We start from the raw sequence: 25,210 nt of genomic DNA on the forward strand, positions 1-25,210 counted from the left end.
AGAACAAAAAAAGATTAAATGCTTAGCGACTGCAAGAAAAAGGGTGTGGGGAAAATTCTGTCTGTGTTAAATTTTATGAAATTATCATTAAAGACTAGTGGAAGGTTAACATTACTTAATTCCATACCGTTGTGTTTCAAAATGTTAATAAAATTAATTCTATTTTATTTTTTTCTATTAGTTCTATTTTCTATATTCTATTTTCTAATTCTATTTTTGGCCCTTTTTATGGAAAAATCAAAAATAACAAAGGTGAGGAGTGTGAAGTAAATATTGTGTTTAATAAACAAACATCAGTCAGGGAACTGACATTAGTCTGGGGGGGATGGAGGAAAATATAAAGCACAATGCACATGTGTAGAGGTGGGGGACATATTTATCTGTTACACATGGTGCCCCTGTACAGTAGGAGCAGGAAGTTCAATATAACATACAGATCAGGATCCAAGTCTACGGTACAAAAACTTAGCAGCAACATGTTAACGTCTGAGACCAAGGGGCTAACAAAGTAGTTTCATTTAGAAAAAGTCACAGTATTCTTGAAGCATAAATTTGTTAAAAAGGTAAAAACAGTTCTAAGCATCCTCTAGGGTCAATGCTACTCACAAGATCTGCATGTGAAATACATAGGTAGGGAAATTATCTATACATTTATACTCTAATATAAAGACCTTCTGGTAATGGCACAGTACAAACTCTCAGGAAACGCGACAAAAATATACAATGTCTTCACGTCACATTTGCAGATTAAAATGTAACTAAGGTCTCTGGCAAGCACAATAGTTTCAGTGATCAAAAAAACCCAAAAAAACAACCTCTCTTCGACCAAAATAAAAGAAAACCATTTTGTTAGTTCAGCTATTTTGACAGATTATGTCTTTTTTTTAATACAAAAATAAGGAAAAAATATAAATTAATATATATTAAAAGAATCAGATTGATACATAGTGGAATCTACTGAATAAAGTACAGGTATTTATGGTACAATAAATACTTGTCATCCATGACTGGGGGTGGGGGGGTGGGGGTGGATAAACAGAGAGTAGTGTTTTTTAAACCTGGCAGGTAACATGAATAACTTTTACAAGTGAGAGCATTTTGTGCGTACGTGCGTGCGTGCGTGCGTGTGTGTGTGTGCGTGCATGTGTGTGTGTGTGTGTATGTATGTATGTATGTGTGTGTGTGTGTGTGTGTGTGTGTGTGTTGTTCAGTAGCTGTAAAAACACCAGTTTAAGCACATCTGTGTGTCGGGTGGTGCACACAGTCTCATAGGGTTCAGGAGCCTATCACTAGCCCTCGTCTCTCACGCCTCAATGCGCCTCCTAGTGGTGAGTCTGTGGTACTACCAGTTAAGGCTACTCCTAAAACACAACTCACAGACAGGAAGCAGGGAGTCTACAAAGGGTGGTAAGCCATCAGTGACTGGTCGGTCCTCCAGGGAAGAGACAGTGTGGCACACCATTGGAGTCATCATGGCCAACAAAAAAAAAAAAGAGAGAGTAGATGTAGGGAAAAAGTCAACTTTTCTGTGTTTTGTTTTTTTTTGTCTTTTTCTCCACTTCGTAATAAAAAATAAGTCTGTTTTTTGTACTTTACAATACAAATCAAACATCCCCACCGAGGAAGCATCAAATCATCAGTCCAGCACTGACAAGAAAAGAAACTCAAATTTAGTTGTTTCTTCCTCTTCTTCTTTTATTCTTCTTTTTTTTTCTTTTTCAGGCTTTTTAAAAAAAGAACGGGGTGTGTGGTGGGTTGGATCTCGGATATGAGGGATGAGGATCACGTTAAGGCGGGCGGGACTTGTAAAACATATCTAGAGGAGGAGGACATCTGCCATGGGTGTTGTCTCTTTTTTTTTTTTTTTTTTTTTTTTAATATTTAATTTTTTTTTACGAGGAGCACTTTGCACAGCCACACTTGACCACTTTCTCCACTTCCTGGACAAAAGAAGAGCCATCAGTGCATTGGAAGGTGTATTTCCTGCGTTTGCTGCGAAGGGGGGTGCAGCAGGAGCCCTGTCCTTCCGGCCCCCCAGGGCAGCTGCCGCGACACTCTAGGCGGGAGACCTTCTCCTGGGTTTGGCACGCCGCGTAGCCTTGCTGTCTCTGGTAGACATCTCGGACCCGTTCCCCTCGGCAGGCCACCTCTACGGGAGGGAGGAGGGAACAGAAAAGTTAATATTAGCTGGTCTTTATGTCAAAAACAAAGATCTGAACAGCCGCTGAACATATCGGAGCACTAAAGCGGATGAGGAGGGGGACAGTCTAATGACACAAGCTGACACCATGAAGGATGGAGCAAATTTAATGAGAGCACAAGTCAAATATTAAATGTTAATGTGAATCAAATACATTTTCATGAGACTGAGAAACTAGAATATAAATTAGAGGCCAATAATTTAAATTTTGTCAAAAAGACAAAGTGAAATCCAAAACAATATAAAGTAATAGCTTGTCTTAATTACAGTATTTTTCGCATTATAAGGCACACCTTTAATTTTCTCAATTTCTTATAATCAAGTCTGCCTTTTATATGAAAATTTCTAAAATAGACTAAAATCTTTTTAATTTATTTTATTTAATTAATTTAATTTATTTCTTATAATCCAATTTACGTTATATATGAAGAAAGTTTTAAAATAGACCATTCATTGAAGATGAGTTCTCAGATGCGTTTTATAACCCAGTGCGCTTTATAATCCAGTGTACTTTCTGTTTGAAATTTAAAAAATAAAATAAAAAAAGGCCACTCATTGAAAGTGTGCTTTATAATCCAGTACGCCTTATAGTGCGGAAAAATACTGTAAACTAAATGTGATTAAGCAGTCATGAATTCACCTCCTTTACGTATTATTCATTTAGAGGTCTAAACATTCTGTCAACCTTTCAGACATGTTTCTTCTCAACTCTAGCTGAAAATAATAAAAAAATACTGTATATCATATGAAAATCAAATCCTTATGAAATGTAGATCCTCATGCTCATTTTTATGCTTGTATTAATATTTTACATGATTTTAGTAAAACAAATACTGTACCTGTTGACTAATGTACTTAGTACCATAAATTAAGTTGGAAAATGAATCTATTGATTTAGGAAATTAGATTTTAGCATTCCAAGAGGAGCCCTGTGAGATATCACATCTTCCTTGACCTGATATAAGAACCACACATAATTTGAATTAAAAACAAGGAAATGAGAAAACTACCAAGAGCCATGTTGCATGAGGTGAAAATAAAGAGAAGCATGGGGGAGTGGGTGGAAATATTTTAGGTTGCATTGGAGAAGAACTTTAAAAAAAAAAGAGGAGAAAATGGTGGCAGTAATACGTAATCAGGTAGGTCTCACCTGAGTAATGCCCCATGAGGGATTAAGAGGGAGCTCAGAAGATGCTGAATTGAAAAAGCCCACGGTGAAGAAGCATTAATGCAGACACAGTAAACATCATTAGACACACAAAAACCCACAGTTGAAAAAAACTACAGATGAGAGTTAGACAGCAAAGCAAGAGTTTAGAAGAGAAACGTGCCTCAGATCAAAAAAATTGATCATCATTAGATATCAGAACATTAGGGTTTATTTACGTGCACGCTTTCCTCACCTCTGTCACAGGCGTCTCCTGTATATCCACTGTTACACTCGCAGTACGCTTTGCCCAGGCCCGACACTCTACATTTGCCGTGTTTACATCGAGACAGACTGCAGGTGTTAGTCTCAGCCCTGTCCTGCTCGTCACACAGAACACCAGCAAAACCAGGCTGGCAGCGACAGGAGTAGGAGTACGAGTTGATGGGAAGGCAGGTACCGTGGATGCACCTGTAGGTGGAGAATGCATACTTAGTTACGAAAGGTAAAAATACAGTATGTGCTGATACTCGCATAGCTGCTCTGCCATTGGCTATTACCTAGCATCCTGGCATCCCATTGGCTCAGAGGAACCTCTGTGTGTAGCTAGATAGGTGTCTATGCAGCGTCCTCATCATTCGGCCCTCCACCCATGAGGTGTTCTGATAGTTTTACGTAAATATATTAACTTTTAGAGTATTCACTATGGACCCCAAGAAAGTGATGGAGGAAAGACGAAAAGAAAAGACGAAGAAAAGAGTTTTTTTGTCCGCACAAACAAAGTAAGAGATCATAGAAGAGCATGAAAAAGGGATGCGTTTGGTTGATCTCACCAAAGAATATGGCCGTAATGCATCTACAATCACCACGTTATTAAAACAAAAGGAAGTTTAAGGAGTTTAAGGCATCGCGTGGGTGGTTGGAGAAGTTCAGAAGGAGGACTGGAATTCACTCTGTTGTTCATGGGGGGGCAAGAGGGCATGAACCAAAGAGGGCAAAAAACAATGAGGACATTTTTATTCTTTACTCTATTCTTTGTTTTTTACATTATGCACAACTCTCATTTATTGTGTAATAATCTAATTGTAACATGAATTTGTTACACGTTTTGATGCATTTTTATGCTTTATAAAACAGTCTGAGTTTTGGGGTTGGTGGTAACGGATTAGGGCATTTGCATGGAAAACTTGTCTCTACTTACGAAATTTTCTACTTAACGAAATTTCTTCTAGAACCAATTAATTTCATAAGTAGAGGTACCACTGTATTAACTTAGTATTGTAATCAGCGACACCAGTGTAGATAAAGTAAATACACTGACTTGTTGCCTTCACAGGGGTTGTTGACCTGCTGGTCACACAGAGTTCCTGTCCAACCCGGATGGCAGGTGCAGGTGAAACCACGATGTCCGGTCGGGTGGCAGTCGCCCTGAATGCAGGCCCTTCTTTGGCAGGGTTGGCAGCCTGGCTCCACTCCCTGGCCTAGCCACTGTTTGGCGATGCTCTGCGCCGTCCTAGAACCGGGAGCATTTGGCCCTAGCCCGGCTCCGAGGTCCTGCAACTTCCCGTTGATGTACAGGTTCCGGAGACAGCCGTGGAAGCTGGAACCGTTTCGTCCTCCTGAAGTGTGCTGCAGGGATGAGAGCCCCCCAGAGGACGAGGTACGCTCTGGCATACCTGGAAGATGACAGGGAGAATTAGTTTTTAATATTTGAGCAAGGCTGCATGTTTACAAAGAAACATAAAGTGACTAAAAGTCTCATTAGAAGATAAACTGATCAAATAGTAAAAATATTTGTATTAGTTATTCTAATATTAAGATGAAAATGAATGACATTGAGGAATTGGGATGTTTCTGTTATCTGATAGGATAGAACTGAAGACGACCAAACTCTGATGCCCATATGACAAGATGAGATGAAAATGATGTTAAAACAGTATATTCTGATCCACTACTGGATTTTAAGACCAAATAGAAACTTGTCTTTATAATTAAGCCTATGTTCAGCCAGAATATGGATGGCAGTATTTGCCGTAATCGAAAGTCAATAATAAAAGGTACATTTGTTTTTCATTGGCATTTGTATGAGACAAATGGCTGAACTTTGGCAAAAGAATGAAGTATTACTGGAATAAGCTGGTGCCCACACAGAATGCATGGATGTCTGTCATGGCTGGTAAACACAAACTGAACTTGGGGTCCTCACCTCCCAGATAAAGAGGCGAATCGATGTTGAGAGTGGACTGCTTGCTGATGGAGTTGATGGATTTGGGTGTCCCTCCATCGATGGACAATGACAAAGTCTGGTCTGATGCCAGCAACTCAACAGCATGGAAGCTTCCATCATTAACCGTCTCTACACTAGAGATAGAAAGACATGAGATGAACGGTGAGAAGAAATTCCGTTCATTTCTTTCATCCTTCAGGTGTGCTGCTTGTATGTGCTGGTACCTATATATAGCAGATGGGGGATAAGATCCAGTGTCATAGCTGACCCTAAGGCGCCCTCTGTAAAGCTCCATGGCGATGTGATCGTTGTCTCCTTTATACAACAAAACCCCACTGTCCTCATCTGTAGCAATCTGCAAAAAACAAGGGATGCTTGTGAAAAAGACTTGAAATAAATCAAAGTATAAATATAAAAATGTGCAGAAACAGCAACCATGCAACAGCTATTGGAATCATCTTGGTCACACCCAATTTTTAGTCTCTGCTTTGCTTTGCTCTGTGCACTAGGGAATGTTAGGAGTGTATTGAGGAAGAGCTGAATGTTGGAGTGGATCTGGAAAAACTGGTGGAGTCAGGACTTTAATCTTTTTTAAACATAGGAAAATTAACCTTTTTAGACCACAGTTGTCAATTGTACCCAAACTTTATGAATTAAACAGAAATTGAATGGAGGGAGCGGGGCCTTTGTCAATGAGGAAATCTTATTCTGGAGCTACACCCTGTAGAAAAATACCATTGGTGAATATTATTTCTCTTGAAGTGTTGACATAATCAGAATCACAATCAGAAGCAGGAAATAGTTTATTGCCAGGTACGGTAAAGTTGACCACAAATGGAACTTTTGGATGCGTTGTCGGGTGCATTAAAAGGTGGCAAGAAGCAATAAAGAATATAAATATAAGAAATATAAAAAAAACTAAAAAACACACTAACAATAATATTATTATTATTATTATTATTATTATTATTATTATTATTATTATTATTAATAATAATAATAATAATAATAATAATAATAATAATAATGCCAATATGATTAAAAATTATATGGGTAGGTTTTCATGGTCAACAAGTCATGTTATTACGAAACAGCTACTGAAACTGCAGTGCTTTAGTAAATGATTGCAGTCTAGTTTTGTCACCTTTTTTAAGTGTTTTTTTATTTCTTACTTAAATTGCACATCACTATAAGCTGCAACTGTTAAAGCTCGCACCTGTAGGCTAATGTTGGTCTCTGGTGCCAGGAGACTGGAGGGAAGTTGCAGGTAAGACTCGCGGCTCACGAAATTGACACTGACAAGCATCTCACAGCGATCACCCTCGTAACCGTGGAGACACTGGCAGTGGGGATCCGTTCCAGTTACGATGCACTGTGCTCCATTGAGGCACCCGTAGTTGTCACAGGGGCTTGTGCGAGGAAGGACCATAGGTGGAGACGACTCACAGAATAACCCGCTAAAAAAACAGACACATTTTTTTATTCGACTGACTTTATGAGTTGAGGCTAAGCAAACCACTACAGGCAAACTCGGTTTCAGACCACAATTCGTTCCAGGAGGATGTTCGAATACCGATTTGTTCCAAATCCAAATACATTTTTCCCATTACAAATAATGTAAATGGTCTTAATCCGTTCCAAGATGCTAGAAAACTACCTTTTTTCACCATAATATGTTATTTCATAATGTCATTTATATATGAAATTGTATAGTAAAGAAACATATCAAAGAAATGTAAAAGAAAAGCGAACACGAGAAAAGAAAGAAAAAAAAACCATGGACGTAATCAGGTTAGCCTCAGGTACGAGTTACCGTCGTCTTTTGGACAGAAGTTTACGGTACCGTAACTCGTACCAGAGGCAGTGGAACACAAATTAAGTGAAAAATTATTGAATACTGTCAACCAAATTAAAAAGCACACTACTGTCACATTTTCTCTGGACTTTTCTCACATTTTCTTGCGCTTGGCGGCGAGAAAAAGGCATTCGACTTCCAAATTTTGTTCGACTTCTAAGTCAGAAAAATTCTGATTTTTTTGGTCAAAATCCGATTTATTCGATGTCTAAAGCGTTCAAAAACCATGGTTTGCATTTATTTAAAATAGTTCCTCCTACTAATATTACAGTATTTTCCACACTATAAGGCGCACCTAAAAGCCTTTAATTTTCCTCAAAAACCAACAGTGTGCCTTATAATCCAGTGTGCCTTATATATGAAAAACAGTTTTAAAATAGTCCATTCATTGAAGGTGCGCCTTATAATCAGATTCGCTTTATAATTTAGCGCGCCTTATGTGTGAAAAAGGCTGAAAATAGTCCATTCATTGAAGGTGCGCCTTATACTGCAGAAAATACTGTAATTTTCACACAAACAGAATATAACTTTAATATGAACAGACATTTTTTTTTCAAAAAAAAAAAAAGACTATCATAGTTAAGATAATAGGTAAGTAAATATTGACGATAATATTTATTAGCACCCAACGATGTGCTGGCGATGCCTCTGGGGTTTACCCCGCCATCCCCTTACCTGTATCCTTCTGGACAGACACAGGTGTATCCGTTGATGGCGTCGATGCACTGACCACCGTTCTGACACTTGTTTTCTTCGCAGTCATCGTAATCCAGTTCACAGTGCTCACCTACGTAACCTGGAGTACACTCACACCTAAAACACACACGTACACACCAAATGGGATGGAAATTCGTGCTGATGCTGAACTTTGTTTCTCTGACAGAGCAACAGCTTGTCGTACATTCTTGGTTAAACTGGTATGACCTGCCTTTGGAGGGACTAGGTAGGACAGGAGATAAATAGTAGAAGATAAGAGATAGATAGGAGAAAAATACTGCTTTTGAAATAATTAAAAACTTAATTAATGCAATCATGAAAAAGATGCAGACTGATCTCTCTGGTAGATATGTTTCACGTTGTTTTTCTGTGGAATACATGAAAAGTATGGCACAAAATATGAGGAGAAAAATATTTGTTTCCCCTTATTTATTCATTCAGTATGGCACAGCAATGATGATGATGATGATGATGATGATGATGATCTGAAAAACAGCAGCATCATACTGAGCCCATCAGAAGAAGAGTAGGTCAGGTCACAGGGCCCTCCTGATAGCTACGATCAGGTGTGTGTGTGTGTGTGTGTGTGTGTGTGTGTGTGTGTGTGTGTCAAGAGTGTCTGCATGTTTAGACATCTTACTTGTATCCTTGAGGGGTCAGAATACACTTGGAGTCATGCTGACATAGGTTCAGCTCTGGTGCGCAAAAATCCAGTTTCTCTTCGCACAGCTCCCCTGGGAATACACACACACACACACACACACACACACACACACACACACACACACACACACACACACACACACACACACACACACACACACACCCACACACACACGCATGCACACACACACACAGACAGATCAAATTAACACCTTAATAATTACATAAAGGAGATTCTATCGGATTCTATTTCCCATTTCAACTCGCAGTTTGTTTCTGCCGGCAGATTTTCCTTTGATTGTGCATCTCTTTATGTTGTGTATCTCTACTGTGTGTGTGTATGTGTGTGTGAGTGTGTGTGTGTGTGTGTGTGTGTGTGTGTGTGTGTGTGTGAGCTTGCATATCCTGCAAAATGTGCACGCTGATTATGGATGATCCTCTTGCAACGAGGACCGACACAAAGGCCTGATAAACGATCTCATCTCTGTGAATGTCATATTCCTGACAATAATCCCGTGATTAATCTCAGCGTTCCTGAACCTCTGAACTCCAAACGAGTCACTGATGAGGCATCGGGGAATAAACTAATACTCCTGACAGCACAGACTGCACTCTGGAATAATTACACAGTACCTGTGCTGGTTCACTTATTCAGAATCAGTCATGTAAGCATATTCTTATTAATAGATGGAAATCCTTTTTATTCTTTATGACTGGTTGACGATGGGGTTTCTGTCATCTTCCTTTCCCTGTTTATTATTCTTACAGATCTGCATGTGTAAATGGCTTTGATAAGCATTTCTAACATTATGCGCTTGTCTGAATAAGAGATTAGGACTGCTCATACATCAGTCCACAGGTGACATGCTAAACTTTTTGTAAAATGTGTATATCAGATGGAAAAGGCAGTGTAAAGCAGATTTTTTAAAATTCATTTTGTTTCTTTATTCATTTTTTATGTACTTTATATAGCTATTTGTATTTTTCACTACAGAGGTGAGCTAATATGACATAAATGGTCCAAAAAAACGTCCAGAGAATATTTCTTGGGAACCATAAAATAATTCCAAACAAATGTACAGCTTATTGCTCATTTTTTGAGCAACTAACGTTAGATAAATAAAAACAAAACATCAGTTGTAACTGAGCCTTTCTTAAGAATAGAAATCTTTACATCTTCTGCAGGTGTGGATGGGATTGGGATTTGGTTTCCACATACAGACAGTCATTTTGGGTCTTTTTGTGGGAAATTATAATGATATAAAATGTAATATGTCAACGGGTAACACCTTTTATCAATCTCAGTAGAGCTATGCCAAATACGCATTAAACAGGAAGGAAGTAACCCCAGATATCTGACAGTTTGAATTAAAATGGTAAATTTCAAACGTCAAGGACATGCACTGCTAACACAGACCATGACTCATACACACATCTGCTGTGCTGAACATTACACTTGGCACAAGCACAAGAAATGATGGAAGGAAGGAGAGGTTGAAAAAAAAAGGAGCAAGGAATAGGAGCGACAGCAAGAAGAGCAGACTAACCTCTCTCCACCTCATTGGTCGACGCTGCAAAACCACAAAAAAATAGAAAACAAAAAGCAAAAAGCAGATGACAAATGATAGAGAGAGCCGAGATCAGAAAACAGACAGATAGCGAGACAGAAAGAAGACAGAAAACAGCGCCACAAGGGTTAACACTCAGAGATGATAAGCACAGTACAAAAGCAGGCCAAACAAATAGCAACAGGCTGCTGAGGCTCATGTGAAATCTTCTCAACAGAATGAAGTTAAAATAATTGAAACTATGAATTTGCAGGCTGGTGACATTAACTTGTCACTTCTTTGTGGGAGTAAAGGCTGGGGGTACCTGTGTACTCCGGGGAGCACATGCACGTGTAGTTGTTTATCCCATCAACGCAGGTGGAGTTGTTCTCACAGTCATTGTCTTCACAGTCATCAATATTGATGTCACATCCATCACCTTCAAATCCCTCTGGACACACACACCTGAGATCATAAGGACACACACAAACACACACACACACACACACACACACACACACACACACACACACACACACACACACACACACACACACACACACACACACACACACACGTAAGCAGATGGTAACAAATGAAAATATGCAGATGTTTGGATGTAACACACATGGAGGTCTATACTGGTCTAATAAAGAGCTCTTATAGAACTTTCTTTGAAGGATCAGCAACTCACATGTTGCATCAACACATCTGTTCTTCAGAACCACTAGTTCATTGGTTTTTGTTGGGATTTGTGATCTCATGACTGATGTCTGGCCTTCACCACATTCCTGTGCTTTAAAAAAAACTAGGTTTGTGCTTTTAGTTAAATATCTTTAGAGATACTAAAATATTCTTCTCAAAAGTACTTCAACAGGATGGAATTTTCCAGTGTACCTATGTCTTCTGTAAGAGTACAAGAGTTGTTCAGATCTTTCAACTTCACATCAATTGTTTATCATTTCATAGTAACTAGGGCTGTCAGTTTAACGCGTTAATTAGATTAATTAATTACGCTGCAAATTAACACGCTAGAAAAATTAACGCAACTAATCGTGAGTGGCAAGTCATTGCGCAAGCATTTTAAAACTGGGGTGGGATTACATAAGTTTTCTTCTTCCCACTCCCTTTCAGGCAGAATTGTATTGTTGAGTTATGATCTTTGCTTATTTATTTGCTGATTTAATTTTTTTTCCTTGCTTTGCCCGAAACTATTGAATAAATGAAAATGAAAAATAAATTAAATTTAGCCCATTGAGGGACCTGTAGGCTGCAGTGTCACATCACTTCATACCTGCACCACTAGTCAAAAGCAGGGCGACTGACAACAGAGATGGACGTGACACAGGAGAGCAAGGCAAGCCCACTCGGACCTTTGGGCAGAAAGTTTATTTATAAAAATAACAAAAACGGGACTATCAACAAAAACGCAGTGATTTGTGACTTTTGTAAAAGAGAATTTTCATATTACGGAAGCAGCTCCAGCCTAATGTATCATTTAAATGCAAAACATGTCAAGGACACAGAGTCGTCTGTTGTCAGTTCCTGTAACGTTAGCTTACCCTTTTAAAGGAAATGCCTGTTGGCATCTTGCTATTGATGTTGCCTTATTTAGAGGCATGTTATACATTTCTGTCAGAGCAACGGAGGACACGTCAACTCATACTCATTGGTAAAACTATTATAAGTATTTAAAATAAGTCTAAAATGTTTTTCAACCGTTACTTACCAGAAGTTACTCCCTTCTCCTTCCTTCAGGTGGCAGGTGCCCCCATTCTGGCATGGATTACTAATACAAGCATGAATAGGCTCCTCGCAATTAGGTCCCTAAATGAAGACACACACACACACATTCATTCAGTGCTTTTAGAGAGCAATTGAGGTCCCTAAATGATGTCCTTCCCGGGATCCCTGTAGGAGACAAAGATGGAGACAGTTGGAGGGGCGTGATTGTGAGGAATGGCCTCCCTGATCTAAACCCGACCGGTGTTGTGTTGTTGGACTTCCGTGCTAGTCACGGATTGTTCATAACTAACACCATGTTAAAACACAAGGATGCTCATAAGTGTACCTGGTACCAGAGCACCCTGGGCTGGAGGTCAATGATCGATTTTGTGATCTTATCATCTGACCTCTGACCATGTGTTTTGGACACTCGGGTGAAGAGAGGGGCAGAGCTGTCAACTGATCACCACCTGGTGGTGAGTTGGGTCCGTTGGCGGGGGAAACCTCTGGATAGACCTGGTAAACCCAAACGAGTAGTGCAGGCGAACTGGGAACGTCTGGAGGAGGACAAGTCAGTCTCTCTGGGCAAAGTCACTGAGGTAGTTAAACAACTTCACAGTGGCAAAGCCCCGGGGGTTGATGAGATTCACTCGGAATGCTGAAGGATCTGGGTGTTGAGGGGCTGTCATGGATGACACGCCTCTTTAACATTGCGTAGAAGTCTGGGACAGTGCCAAAAGAGTGGCAGACTAGGGTGGTGGTTCCTCTTTTTAGAAAGGGGGACCAGAGGGTGTTTGCCAACACCGTCCTGATGGAACAACGAACCACCTCTTTAGTCTTGTAGGGATCCTAGAGGGGGCTTGGGAGTATGCCCATCCAGTCTACATGTGTTTTGTGGACTTGGAGAAGGCCTTCTCTGAGTGGGGAATGAGATCTTTCCACAAGTAAAGGAGTTTAAGTATCTTGGGGTCCTGTTCACGAGTGAGGGAACAATGGAGAGTTAGATTGGACAGAGAATTGGGGCAGCAGGAGCGGTATTGCAGTCGCTTTACCCCACTGTTACGTCAAAGAGGGAGCTAAACTGACAGGCAAAGCTCTCCAACTACCAGTCAATCTTCTTTCGTACCCTCACCTATGGTCATGAGTGATGGGTCATGAATAAAGGAATGAGAACGCGGATACAAGCATTGGAAATGGGCTACCTCTGGCGGATAGCTGGTGTCTTCCTTAGAGATAGGGTGAGAAACACTGCTGTTCACGAGGGGCTCTGAAAAACTACTGCTTCGCGTCAGAAGGAGTCAGTTGAGGTGGTTTGGGCATCTGGTGCGGATGCTTCCAGGGCGCCTCCCTGGGGAGGTGTTCCTGTCATGTCCAGCTGGGAGGAGACCTTGGGGCAGACCCAGGCCCAGGTGGAGGGATTATATCTCAACACTGGCCTGGGAACGCCTTGGGATCCCCCAGTCAGAGCTGGTGGATGTGGCCGGGGAAAGGGAACTTTGGGGCTCCCTGTTGAAGCTGCTGTCCCCGCGACCCGACTATAGATAAGTGGTGGAAGATGGATGGATGGATGGATGGATGATTTGTGTTATTTTGTTTTGGTTCCGTCGGCATCACAGATTGATGCAAAAAACAGGTCAAAGTTGAACAGAAATGTATAAATTACAGATGATATAAATGTTCTAAATTGGTTATTGAACAAGTGTCCCATTTCCGTGTACCTTAAATCCAAAGGGGCAGGTGCAACGGTAATAATGCACCGGGTCATTGGAACAGGTGCCGTCATTCCTGCAGGGATTGGACAGGCAGGGCTCACACTTGGCCTGGACACTAATTTCTACTGGACCTGTGTGATGTAAACACATCAACCCACACAGACAAGCACACAATTTCTACTTTTAGGTTACTAATATAAGTAAGAATATGCAGATAGACATACACACACAGCTGTACACAATCAGGGTTCTGCATAAACCGTCCATCTTAAGAATTCAACTTTGTGGCTTTGAAATTTGATCCAAAAAATGTCTACAACAAAAATGTAAGGTACTTAAAAGTTTATGGGAAAACTTTCAGATAAGTTATCAGACTATGAATGACAATATTACATTTTCTTTGCAACGCCATGACATGTACAGCAAACATCCACACCACACAACAGAACATTGCATTCTAACAATAAGGACACACAACACTGATCAGAACATGAAGGCTGGAGGGGAATAAGAACGGTTCAGTCTGGTCAGGGCTCACAGGACCAACAAAACAAGGCTGGGACTGTCTCCAGGAAAAGATACACGGAAAAAGTACTGGAAGGCAATGGGTTACGTTACCTGGCACCAGAAAACCACAAGGCCCAAGGACTTCTACAGTGCGTGTTAGGTTAGGTTAAAAAAAGGTTTCAGTCATGTGTTCATAGTTAAAGGGATATAATAAGGTTTCAAGATTAACAGAAATAGCATTTTGCAGTATGTTGTGTTACCCACAATCATGCTAACACAAGTTTTAGAGTGATCATATAAACATAATTATCAACATTTTGCTGCCGTCGCTTTAAAACAATAAACCTTCATATTAAAGTATTTATTATTTGTCAGCAACAATTTGTGTATGGTAACTTGTGGTCTCCTCATTATCATGAAGTGTGTTTATATTTATATTTAGAATATTTAATACAAAATGTGTGTTATTTTAAGACACGTAATATAAAGTAAAAGTATAATGTACATCTGCTGGCTTGTGTAAGCGTGTCTGAGCTGCAGTACTTCACGTGTGTGACGGTGTATATTTACCTGTACAGGTGAACTTCTTGGAAGGTGTGGTGAGCAGCAGTTTGTCGGTCATTTCACCAGGTCCAGTGCAGCGGGCGATGCCGGGCTCCTTGTAGCCGCTCTTCACCCAGTCTGACAACCACTGCATGTGGCAATCACAGTACAGAGGGTTGGCCCCCAGAGCACTGGCAACCAGGAGAGGCAGAGGAGGGTCAGAACAATGTTTTTTTTTTGTTATCATTACAATGATATAATGATAACATGCAAGACCAGCATAAAACCTAATATTTTTTGTCAGATTTTACACATTTCTACTGTGACTAAAGCTAAATTCTAAAGAACATTCTCTAGATTGACACTGATTCAGTTGAACAAGATTCAGAATATAACTCTTCACTGCAAGTATTTAATCTCTACAGTTGTTTAAGCACCTAAAGCTGAATCGGTATGTGCCTAGATATGTCTAGTTAGCACATAGATATTGTGCTAACTAGACAAGTAAGATGCTGAAAAGATACATTTTAAATTATAAAATTGAAATTTATGTTTAAAGGAAACAGTGCAAGTGCAGATTTCTTTTTTCTCAGCCAATCAAAGAAAGATCCATCCTTACCATTGTTTTCTGATCCAGCTTGATCATTACCCAGATGTACAGTATATGTCATTTTTGACATTTTGATATTTGATAATTCTAAAAATTTCATTCACCCCCCCCAAAAAGAAAGAAATTTGTAGCCTGTATTGTATATTTTAGTGTTCTGTCGATTAATTTAAGTACAAGTGGAAACTCTCAACAGATAAGACCAAGACAAATATGGGTATGTTGTTATAGAGATTTGTAATTAATTTATAATTTAAGATCACCATCAGGCCTCCATGAGCAGACATTTCCCTTCTGGATGCTGAGAAATACTCTCTTTAGCCACAATAATGTGTTTTCTTTATTTTGCAGTTCTAAAAGGCAAAAAGCTAGAGTCTGTGTTTTTACATAACCCACAGGTGGGAAAGCGCCGAGAGGTCTTTGAAGGCTCCCTCTGGTATCAGCGATATCTCATTACCGTGGAGGGACCTAGCAAAGGCCAAGATAAAAGGAAAGAGAGTCTGGATGTTAAAGAAGTCTGATCAGAAAGTATCTCCAGAACAACCTGCTGCATGTCGAGATGGATACTCACAGCAAACGAAGAGACTTGAGGCCATCAAACGCCCTCACTGGAATGCATCGCAGACGGTTGTAGCTCAGGATTCTTTAAATGCAAAATAAACATTCTGTTCATCAAAATAACTTTAAATCCAACGAGGTGTTTCAGGGCAAACTCTTCCTTTGTAACCACATTCCACTGAGCAAACACAGACCTAAAGGTTTGAATCTGGTCAGACGCAAACACGTGCATCACACACCATCGTATCCGTGTGGTGGTTAGTACGAACACAAGTTTGTGCTGTCGATTGGAATTAAATTGTAAGAATCAGATTCTGATACATAACTAATCTGACAAATTTGAATTTTTCAACAGCAAAGAGGATAGCGAGTCAGCAAAAATACCAAATATTAATGACGACAAGTAGAGATGTTTACCATCCCTTTGTGTTTCGTCTCGTGCTGTACTGTCTGTTCTACTGCCTGTGTTGTACTGCCTGTTGTACTGCCTATTGTACTGCCTGTGATGTACTGCCTGTGATGTACTGCCTGTTGTACTGCCTGTGTTGTACTGCCTGAGCTGTACTGCCTGTTGTACTGCCTGTGTTGTACTACCTGTTGTACTGCCTGTGCTGTACTGCCTGTTGTCCTGCCTGTGTTGTACTGCCTATGTTGTACTCCCTGTTGTCCTGCCTGTGTTGTACTGCCTATGTTGTACTCCCTGTTGTACTACCTGTTGTACTGCCTGTGTTGTAATGCCTGTGTTATACTACCTGTTGTACTGCCTGTTGTACTGCCTGTGTTGTACTACCTGTTGTACTGCCTGTGCTGTACTGCCTGTTGTCCTGCCTGTGTTGTACTGCCTGTGTTGTACTACCTGTTGTACTACCTGTTGTACTGCCTGTGTTGTAATGCCTGTGTTATACTACCTGTTGTACTGCCTGTGTTGTAATGCCTGTGTTATACTACCTGTTGTCCTGCCTGTTGTACTGCCTGTTTACCGTGGGTCAGGGAGGACTGCAATTTCATCTGTGCTGCATGTCGTGCATATACTAGACAATTAAATCTGACTTTGACTTTTGACTTAAAAAGCAAGTTATACTGAAGAAATAAATACATTTATGAGCAGCAAGAACTTTTTTAAACTGATGGCTAATATGAATAAAGAACAGAATAGTGGTTGGTGAGTTCACATCAATTAAGACTGGAAGTATTGACATTGCACATGTCCAGGAAGTCCTTATTAAACCGATGCATTATTTATTAACAGCTGTTTTTGTTTTTGTGTAGTACTTTGTTTGTTGTCAGCACTTTCTTGTACTTTTGGCAGTGTTGTAAACTGCTTCAGGCTACGTGCACTTTTCTTTTTGTTTCAAGCGATTTCCACTTTCAATTTATCAAACACACACACACACACACACACACACACACACACACACACACACACACACACACACACACACACACACACACACACACACACACACACACACACACACACACACACACACATACAAAGAGACTGATGTAAAGCCAGACTCACAGAGTAAGCAGCTCGGACATGTTACTGAGGCTGTAGTTGGACAACGTGCTGATCTGGTTGTTACTCAAATCACTGAAAAGGAAACAATAACAGATGCGTAAAACACACACATGCACGCGCGCACGCACGTACACACACACACACACACACACACACACACACACACACACACACACACACACACTGTCAACACATGCACAAACATCTGCACACACATGCAAGTAGACCGTATTGTATAAGGTCATGTCTAAAATGATACAATACAGAGCTCTGCAAGATTACTGTTTGGTTTTGATTTGTTTTTTCAGTAGGAACCTTAACATGTATAAAGTCATGAGATCATGTGTGTGAGAGAGACTTACATGAGTGTTAAATGTTTGTAATTGGACAGCTCCACAGGAACCTGAGTGAAGTGGTTGCCATCCAGATACCTGGGATAGAGAAAGAGAGAGGAGGTATGAAGAGAATGGAAAAATGACATAAATCATGCAAAGTGGACAGGAAAAGAGAAAGACAGTGATGGTGAGAGACAGGAGAGAGAAAATGAAGTTATTTAACCATGAGGGAAATTCCTCATCTCCAGCAGTGTGAGCAGTCACCACAGCTACAGCCATAATAAACAGTTTAATATCCCCACAGGCATCCTAATACAATCACCCACTCTCTCTCTCCCTCACAACCACACACACACACACACAAACCCATCTCCTTCATTGTGACATAGTGCTATTAAGCTTCTAAATTAATTAACCATTAAGTTAGTCTCCACAGGAGAAAACGTGGAATGACCAAAACCACCAGCAAGCCTCCAGTCTGACTGCTAATCTGCTGCTATAATTTTCTGATCCTCATGGATTCTGTGCGTGGGGGATCCAGTGCGCCTTATAGAGCGGAAAATGCTGTAAATAAATTTATAAACTTTATGACTTATAAAGAAAGAAACAGATGAACAAATATTCAACTGTCAAGCATGTTTATCAACGCGTCTTCAACGCGGAGCTGTTGTACGTCAGAAAATAGCCGGTTTCAACTACGGTTGTCGTTGTAATAGATAGATCGAAAAAATAGCGGATACAGAGTCCACACGACAACGCAGACCCGTCGTTTTCAAAAAGACTTCACTTTGGCTGGCATCTTTGAAAAGTTGCGTTATCATTCCGAATATCTGCGTTGTCGTGTGGACAAAAGGCGTAACCGCAAGAAAAAACTTGCGTTTTCAAATATTTTCTGCCCAAGTACAGATTGCATGATTAAAAGACTGACTGAAATGTTAAGACCATCAAGTTTAAGTTTTCTAAGCACAGGGCTTTTGATGATATGCTGCCACTATCTCTTTTTATATCTAAATTGCACTTTAATGTTAAATATTGATAATTTTATAAGGGAGTATAGACATTCATTCCTGAACAGGTAGTATATATCGTCAGTTCCAAGATAAGAAAAAGACAAGAAATGACATAGACATGACAGAAATGGCTTCAAATCCCAGTTCCACTTTGTTGCTAACGGATGCTGGTGCTGACTCACAGTTCAGTGGTCTCTTTTGGCAGACCTTTGGGCAGCGTGGTGAGGCCTTTGTTGCTGCAGCGCACCACAGTGTCCAGACAGGAACACTCTGCAGGACACCTCAGCACAGGTGAGCAGCTGTTCTCATCATTACCTGAAAGTGCACAGAGGAGGAAACGCAATGAGGCTTAGGGTTAAGTTAATGAGGGTTAAGTCATAGAAAAAGATCACGGAAAGAAAATACAATCTCCTCCATCTCACCTTCCTCACAGGCAAAGTCCTGGACAGCTACATCCTGGATTGGGATCTCCTTTAAGAAATAAGGACTCTGGCAGCGAGGGTTACCAGTGACGATACGTTTCCTTCTCAACCAATCCCCCAACCATGCCAAATGACAGTTGCAGTTGAAGGGATTGGCCAACAGGTTGCTGGAGACGATAAAGATGATTTTGAGCTCAATGGGGTTTTGTTTTCCTTGTCAGTGTCTGTTTGTACATTTGTGTATGTGTTCGTGTAATGCTCACAGTGTGGACAGTGAGTGCAGCGTGTCGAACGCTCCGGGGTTCATGGAGGTGATCTGGTTGTCGTAGAGTGACAAGAGGCGTACTGAGCTCAACCCGACAAAGCTGCTGTTGCTCACGCAGCTGATTCGGTTGCTCCTCAGCATTCTGCACACAAATACATGCATGATAATGTGATTAGATTTGCATTGAAGTACAGTATTTTCTGCACTATAGGACTATAAGGTGCACCTTCAATGGACGACACACCCTAAAACATTTTCATATATAAGGCGCACTGGATTTTAAGGCACACTGTTGATTTTTGAGAAAATTAAAGGCTTTTAGGTGCGCCTTACACTGCGGAAAATACTGTAACTGTGTGTGTGTGGGTGTGTGTACCCACAGCGTGCGAAGGCCACCGAGTCCCTTCAGCATACGGTGGTGAATGTTCTCCAGTCTGTTGGAGGTCAGGATCAACTCATTGACCCCTGAAGCTCCTTCAAACGTCCCCTCCTCGATGTCAGTGATGCGGTTGTTACTAAGGTTACTGCAATGTGGGGGAATAAGGGGAAGAATGAAGACAGAACAATTGTTTTTGAGTAGAAAAGGCAAGGTGTTTAGAGACAAATAAACGTGGATCATATCGTAACGCTTTATCCTGCGATGTTTATAACGTATGACTCACATCTTCCGCAGCTGAGGCAACTTTTTAAAGATCCCCGTCGCCTCCAGCACAGTGAATTCATTGTTGTTTAGTCGCCTAGGAACAGAGAAGAGGTGGTCAAAGACTGGAAGAGGGAACACCAAAGAGACAGAGGGAAGGATTTAAGTGAGGTTTCCTGTATATAACATGGCAACACACTGTATGGAAGACAAACACAACTTGACTCACAGCTCGGCGGTGTACTGAGGAATGTGATCTGGGATTCTGGTGAACTTCTGGTTGGAGCAGTCCACTGTGGTGCCCTCGCAACGACACTTCTCAGGACAGGCCAAGTCGGCGAAGCAGTCCCCTCCTAGCTTACTGCGGTAATCCTCAGAACCTGTTCACAATCACAAAGGGGGGGTATCACTAACTGCCTCAGTTGTGCAAAAGTCAGAGCCCAGTGTGAAGGGATGGGCGTGATACAAACAAGGAATTCTGAGATAGTCCAGAGGGGCTAAACCCCCCCAAAAAGAAAATAGATTATTATGAGATGCACACCTTGGAACTTTGTCCCAATCAAAGGTGTTACATACAGTTGGGTCTATGGGTGGACAAGGCCTGTCTGATTGGATAGGGACATTTCAAAACATTGATGATTATCATCAAATGCAACATTGCCCATAGACGTTATCTCAAAATGCTTCATGTATGTATCGTGGCTTGGAAGGAACGCACACACACACACACACACACACACACACACACACACACACACACACACACACACACACACACACACACACACACACACACACACACACACACACACACACACACACACACACACACACACACACACACACACAGGTTGTTTTTGGGGAGGCCGGGGGTTACAGGATATTGCTGTGTCTTGGGTCTTGGCCATGCTGCAGGGTGTTGCAGGGCCGTTCCATGGTGCTTGACAGAACCATGTTCCACTATAGGAACCTTGCAGCCACATGGTTAGATCAAGCACAAAGGAACAACCTGCTGACTGACTGCTCCTCCGCTGGAACACAGGGGTGGGAAGGACAGGAGAGGAGGAGGAGGAGGAGGAGGAGGAGGAGGAGGAGAAGGAGGAGGAGGAAGACACAAGGGGAAGACGAGTGAAAAGGAGAGGATAGGAAGGGATGAGTTTGGGATAATAGGTAATAGATGTGGGAGAAGGATGTGAAGGGAATTAGAACTAAAAGAATAAAAGAGGTTTGGTGCAGAATAATGAGAGGAGAAGGGGAAAAGAGAAGACAGAAAAAGGGCAAGAAGAGAGTTTGAGCTGGGGGAGGTGAGGACAGGATCACAGATTGTCGAGAGGAAGACAGCAGAAATAAGAAGGAAATAAGGAAGAGGAAAAGAAGAGAAGGGGGGAAAGAAAGAGGGGAAAGGAAGAAGAGGCTGGAAACATCTAAATTCAGACGAGACCGAGAGCAGGAACACAGCAGCAGTTACAGAGGAGTGGGAGGAGAGTTACAGCAGCACTGAAGGCAAGAGAAGCCCTGACACAGTCACACATGGGTCTACACACACACACACACACACACACACACACACGCACACACGCACACACGCACACACACACACGCACGCACACACACACACACGCACACACAAACAGCATCATACATAAGTACATGTGACTCTGCGTATTGAAAGCTTATGGATCTTGTCGTCGTTGTTTGTAGACACACAAGAGGAATCACATAGGAGGTCAAAGGTCTTTGAGGCTGAGGTCAAAGGTCGGGTCAGAGGCGAGGAGAGGTGGGGGGGGATTACTGTCGACGCAGGAATCACGTGTGTTTGTGTGTCTTACTTACAGCCGACATGGTGTACTCCTGAGTGTGTGAGAGAGGCAGCGGGAGAAAGAAGAAGGGATTTCACTCGTTTATTTGAACAAGAGGGAAAAGGTGATGAAAAACTGCGGAAAAATGGTGCAATTTCTTTTATTTTCTCGGGGGCTTGGTTCCCCAGGCAGCAATTCATTTAAAGGGGGTAATGACTCGTGAATAGTGAGAATCATGCTGGTATAACATTACATTATGGTGGGTGCTTTCATCCAAACACAAGTCCTGGACCTCATTTGCCTGAAGCTCGACTGATTAAAACTTATTTTTTTGGAGGGGGGTTATGAGAGGAGGCACACAAAAAAAGTGTAAGTGTATGAATTTATTTAGTGTATTCCTTCATATGATCTCCAGCAGGTCCAACTACGACACGAATAAAACAAAAAAATAGTTGTAGGGATGAAACTGAATTACATAAATTGCCAGAGAACACTGGGGATCGTGACTTTCTTCAGATGGCAATAAGAGACAACATCCCAGAATAATACCCTGTGACATTTAGACGCATTGATCTCAGACCTGATGCTGGGGGGCCACCACGGAATAAAGCATGTTTATTCTAACTTTTTGACTGCAAATGTTTTTAAATTATTCAGCTTTGCCCCCGTATGTGGTATCTGGGCTTTGAAACTCCTGTCCCCCCGGTGCGTTAATGACTGCAGTGAGCATGCTCACACACACACACACACACACACACACACACACACACACACACACACACACACACACACACACACACACACACACACACACACACACATGCTTTCTTTCATCCAAAAACACACCACACATCCTCTGTGTGCCGCTGCGGTAATGACCGCCTTTAGCCCTGCTACTGATCTCATATGCATGTCTGATTTACATATTTCCCAGCACCCCTCTGAGCATCGTGACTGTGTGACCTTTTGATGTTCTGCACTGGGCGAAACAGACATATGCTCGTGGACACACGCTCATACAGTATATTAGCTATCATTAGATGTGCACTATTAAATATAGCGCCTGTTATCACAGTGTCAAAATTTTCATTTTTGTATGACATGCAGAACTGACCTGAGCTTATTATTGATCTGATTATTTATCGATAACCCTTTGCTATTGAAAGTCCAGTGATGCATTTTCAAGTTGTGACCGTGCAGGGATCAGTCTGATGCATTATAATGTGTGTCAATCATTACAACAAAAAGCAGTCAAAAGATGTCAGCCACGGCAAGTAACTTCAATAATTGTGAGTGTGTGAGTGTGCAGCATTCACAGTGTTAGACAAATAGTGTATTGCACACATTCTCAAACACACACGTGCCTGCAGACACACACGTACAATACCTGGGATGAAATACTGTTCTCTAGCTAATGGAGAGACAGAGGCAGAGAGATTTGAAAGTGATAAACAAAGAAAAGGCTCGTCTAAAAGAAAGTATTTCTCGTTTCATGTGTGTGTTTGTGTGTGTGTGTTGCCCAATGAGAATGAAGCACACAAAAATGCTGAAAACAGGGAGTTGAGGTTAGTAAAGAGAGAAAATCCGAGCAGGATGACACACAATGAGAAATCACAGGGCAGCTAATGTGTGTGTGTCAGTTTGTTTGCTGTTGCAGGAGTCTGCCTACGTGCATGTCAGCTCGTTGGAAACGATCCAAAAATAATCAATCGCAATGGTACATCAATGCAGTGTGTTTATACCTGAGCAGCGGAATTTCTTGCTCTTGATCTGTCCGATTCGTTTGTTGGCCAGCCGTCGAGGGCTGGTGCAGCGGGCGCCGCTCGTCTCGATGGGATTGTCCTGCAGGTAGTCGGCCAGCCACTTCAGATGGCAGTCACAGATGAATGGGTTCTGGGCTAAGTGACTGATATACACACACACACACACACACGCACACACGCATGCACAGACACACAGAAAAACAGTGAAGCTTTTAGAACCATACATAATTCTGAACATCTTCTCTTCCTTCAGTGCAAAAGCAGAAACAAATGCAGATAGCAGGCGTGCAAAGAATATAGTTTCATAATATCATGATCACAATATCAATTGTTATATTAAATAAACTTGGACCCACTAGAAGATTTCCTATAGAAACACAATTTTTAATGTAAGTTTTTAAAATTAAATTAAATTAAATTTTTGATAAATTAAATGAAGAAGAAACGTATATACTGTAATATTCGTGCAAAATTTACATGCACAAAAAAATGTTTTAGTTTTCAAATAAAGTTGTTCACTTTTGTCTTATTCATTGTGTGCACACCCGCCCGTGTGTGTGTGCGTGCATGTGCGTGTTTGTGTACGTACAGTGTCTGTATGGCTCTCAGTGATGAGAAGGTTCCCTTGGCGATGGTTTGAAGCTTGTTGTCGTACAGGGAGAGCAGATTGAGGTTGTGGAGGTCCTGAAATGCATCCACACGGAGACATCCTATCTTATTAGCGTTCAGTAACCTGGAATGAATAAGTGATGGAATGAGACAGAGAGACAGAGAGAGGGAGACAGGGGGAGGGGGGGAAAGATAATGAAATGAAGTGTGAAATGTTATAGGTCAGTGATGACGGCTCTCAGTCACAGCAGCTCCACTCTGTTGACAATATTTTAGCAATTTCCAACAGAATATTAATGACATGTGGATGTTATGCCCCCCCCCGCCCCTCTTTCGTTGTGTGTGTGTGTTTGTGCAGTGTTGTGTGCACTCACAATAACTGCAGAGAAAACAATCCCTCAAAGAGTCCTTTGGAAATCTCCGTGATCTTATTTCCATAAAGCACCCTGTGGAATGAAAACAACATATTCATAAGGTATAAAAAAAATCACACATGATATCCAATAATACAATTAACATTATAGAATTATATTATTAATATTAACACGTAGCACATAAATGAAGTCCAATCAACTCTAATGATCTGCCAACATCTATTTCTAAGGGGATATAAAGCATAAAATCAACATTGTTTGTGTATTTTTTTCTATTGAATGTTGAGTTCATATCAAATTGTCAATCATACAGGAATGCCTGATAGGTATATCGTCTTGAAATCTGTCAAAACATCTAGCAGGAGTCTCCATTTCCAGTAATTACAGGTATATTTTCAGTACAGCAATCACAATATGTATTGAAGTACAAAGAACTGATTTATTTTTCTTTTAATCTGTTGAG

At 41.1% G+C, this 25,210-nt stretch overlaps 1 protein-coding gene across 3 annotated transcripts in view; it reads right to left on the reverse strand.

Moving 5' to 3' along the window:
* Positions 1 to 358: 358 nt before the first annotated feature.
* slit2 (slit homolog 2 (Drosophila)) overlaps positions 359 to 25,210 on the reverse strand; it is an 85,661-nt gene continuing 60,809 nt past the window's right edge. Inside the window, exons 12-37 of one of the 3 annotated variants that reach the window (XM_068321328.1) lie at positions 24,748 to 24,819; positions 24,354 to 24,497; positions 23,744 to 23,907; positions 23,389 to 23,412; positions 20,432 to 20,582; positions 20,225 to 20,299; positions 19,943 to 20,086; positions 19,561 to 19,704; positions 19,298 to 19,464; positions 19,058 to 19,190; positions 17,893 to 17,961; positions 17,531 to 17,602; positions 16,022 to 16,093; positions 15,847 to 15,918; positions 14,871 to 15,034; positions 13,800 to 13,924; positions 12,086 to 12,183; positions 10,682 to 10,821; positions 8,787 to 8,880; positions 8,105 to 8,242; positions 6,791 to 7,031; positions 5,799 to 5,929; positions 5,554 to 5,708; positions 4,669 to 5,023; positions 3,604 to 3,818; positions 359 to 2,149 (exon numbers count right to left, since the gene is read on the reverse strand). In XM_068321328.1, coding sequence (XP_068177429.1) covers positions 1,893 to 2,149; positions 3,604 to 3,818; positions 4,669 to 5,023; positions 5,554 to 5,708; positions 5,799 to 5,929; positions 6,791 to 7,031; positions 8,105 to 8,242; positions 8,787 to 8,880; positions 10,682 to 10,821; positions 12,086 to 12,183; positions 13,800 to 13,924; positions 14,871 to 15,034; positions 15,847 to 15,918; positions 16,022 to 16,093; positions 17,531 to 17,602; positions 17,893 to 17,961; positions 19,058 to 19,190; positions 19,298 to 19,464; positions 19,561 to 19,704; positions 19,943 to 20,086; positions 20,225 to 20,299; positions 20,432 to 20,582; positions 23,389 to 23,412; positions 23,744 to 23,907; positions 24,354 to 24,497; positions 24,748 to 24,819 — 3,616 coding nt within the window. In that variant the 3' untranslated portion in view covers positions 359 to 1,892. The remainder of the gene's footprint in view (positions 2,150 to 3,603; positions 3,819 to 4,668; positions 5,024 to 5,553; positions 5,709 to 5,798; positions 5,930 to 6,790; positions 7,032 to 8,104; positions 8,243 to 8,786; positions 8,881 to 10,681; positions 10,822 to 12,085; positions 12,184 to 13,799; positions 13,925 to 14,870; positions 15,035 to 15,846; positions 15,919 to 16,021; positions 16,094 to 17,530; positions 17,603 to 17,892; positions 17,962 to 19,057; positions 19,191 to 19,297; positions 19,465 to 19,560; positions 19,705 to 19,942; positions 20,087 to 20,224; positions 20,300 to 20,431; positions 20,583 to 23,388; positions 23,413 to 23,743; positions 23,908 to 24,353; positions 24,498 to 24,747; positions 24,820 to 25,210) is intronic. The other 2 variants (XM_068321330.1, XM_068321329.1) reach the window with 2 other exon arrangements.

This window comes from Antennarius striatus, chromosome 8 (genome assembly GCF_040054535.1).
Source record: "Antennarius striatus isolate MH-2024 chromosome 8, ASM4005453v1, whole genome shotgun sequence".
Taxonomy (NCBI): domain Eukaryota; kingdom Metazoa; phylum Chordata; class Actinopteri; order Lophiiformes; family Antennariidae; genus Antennarius; species Antennarius striatus.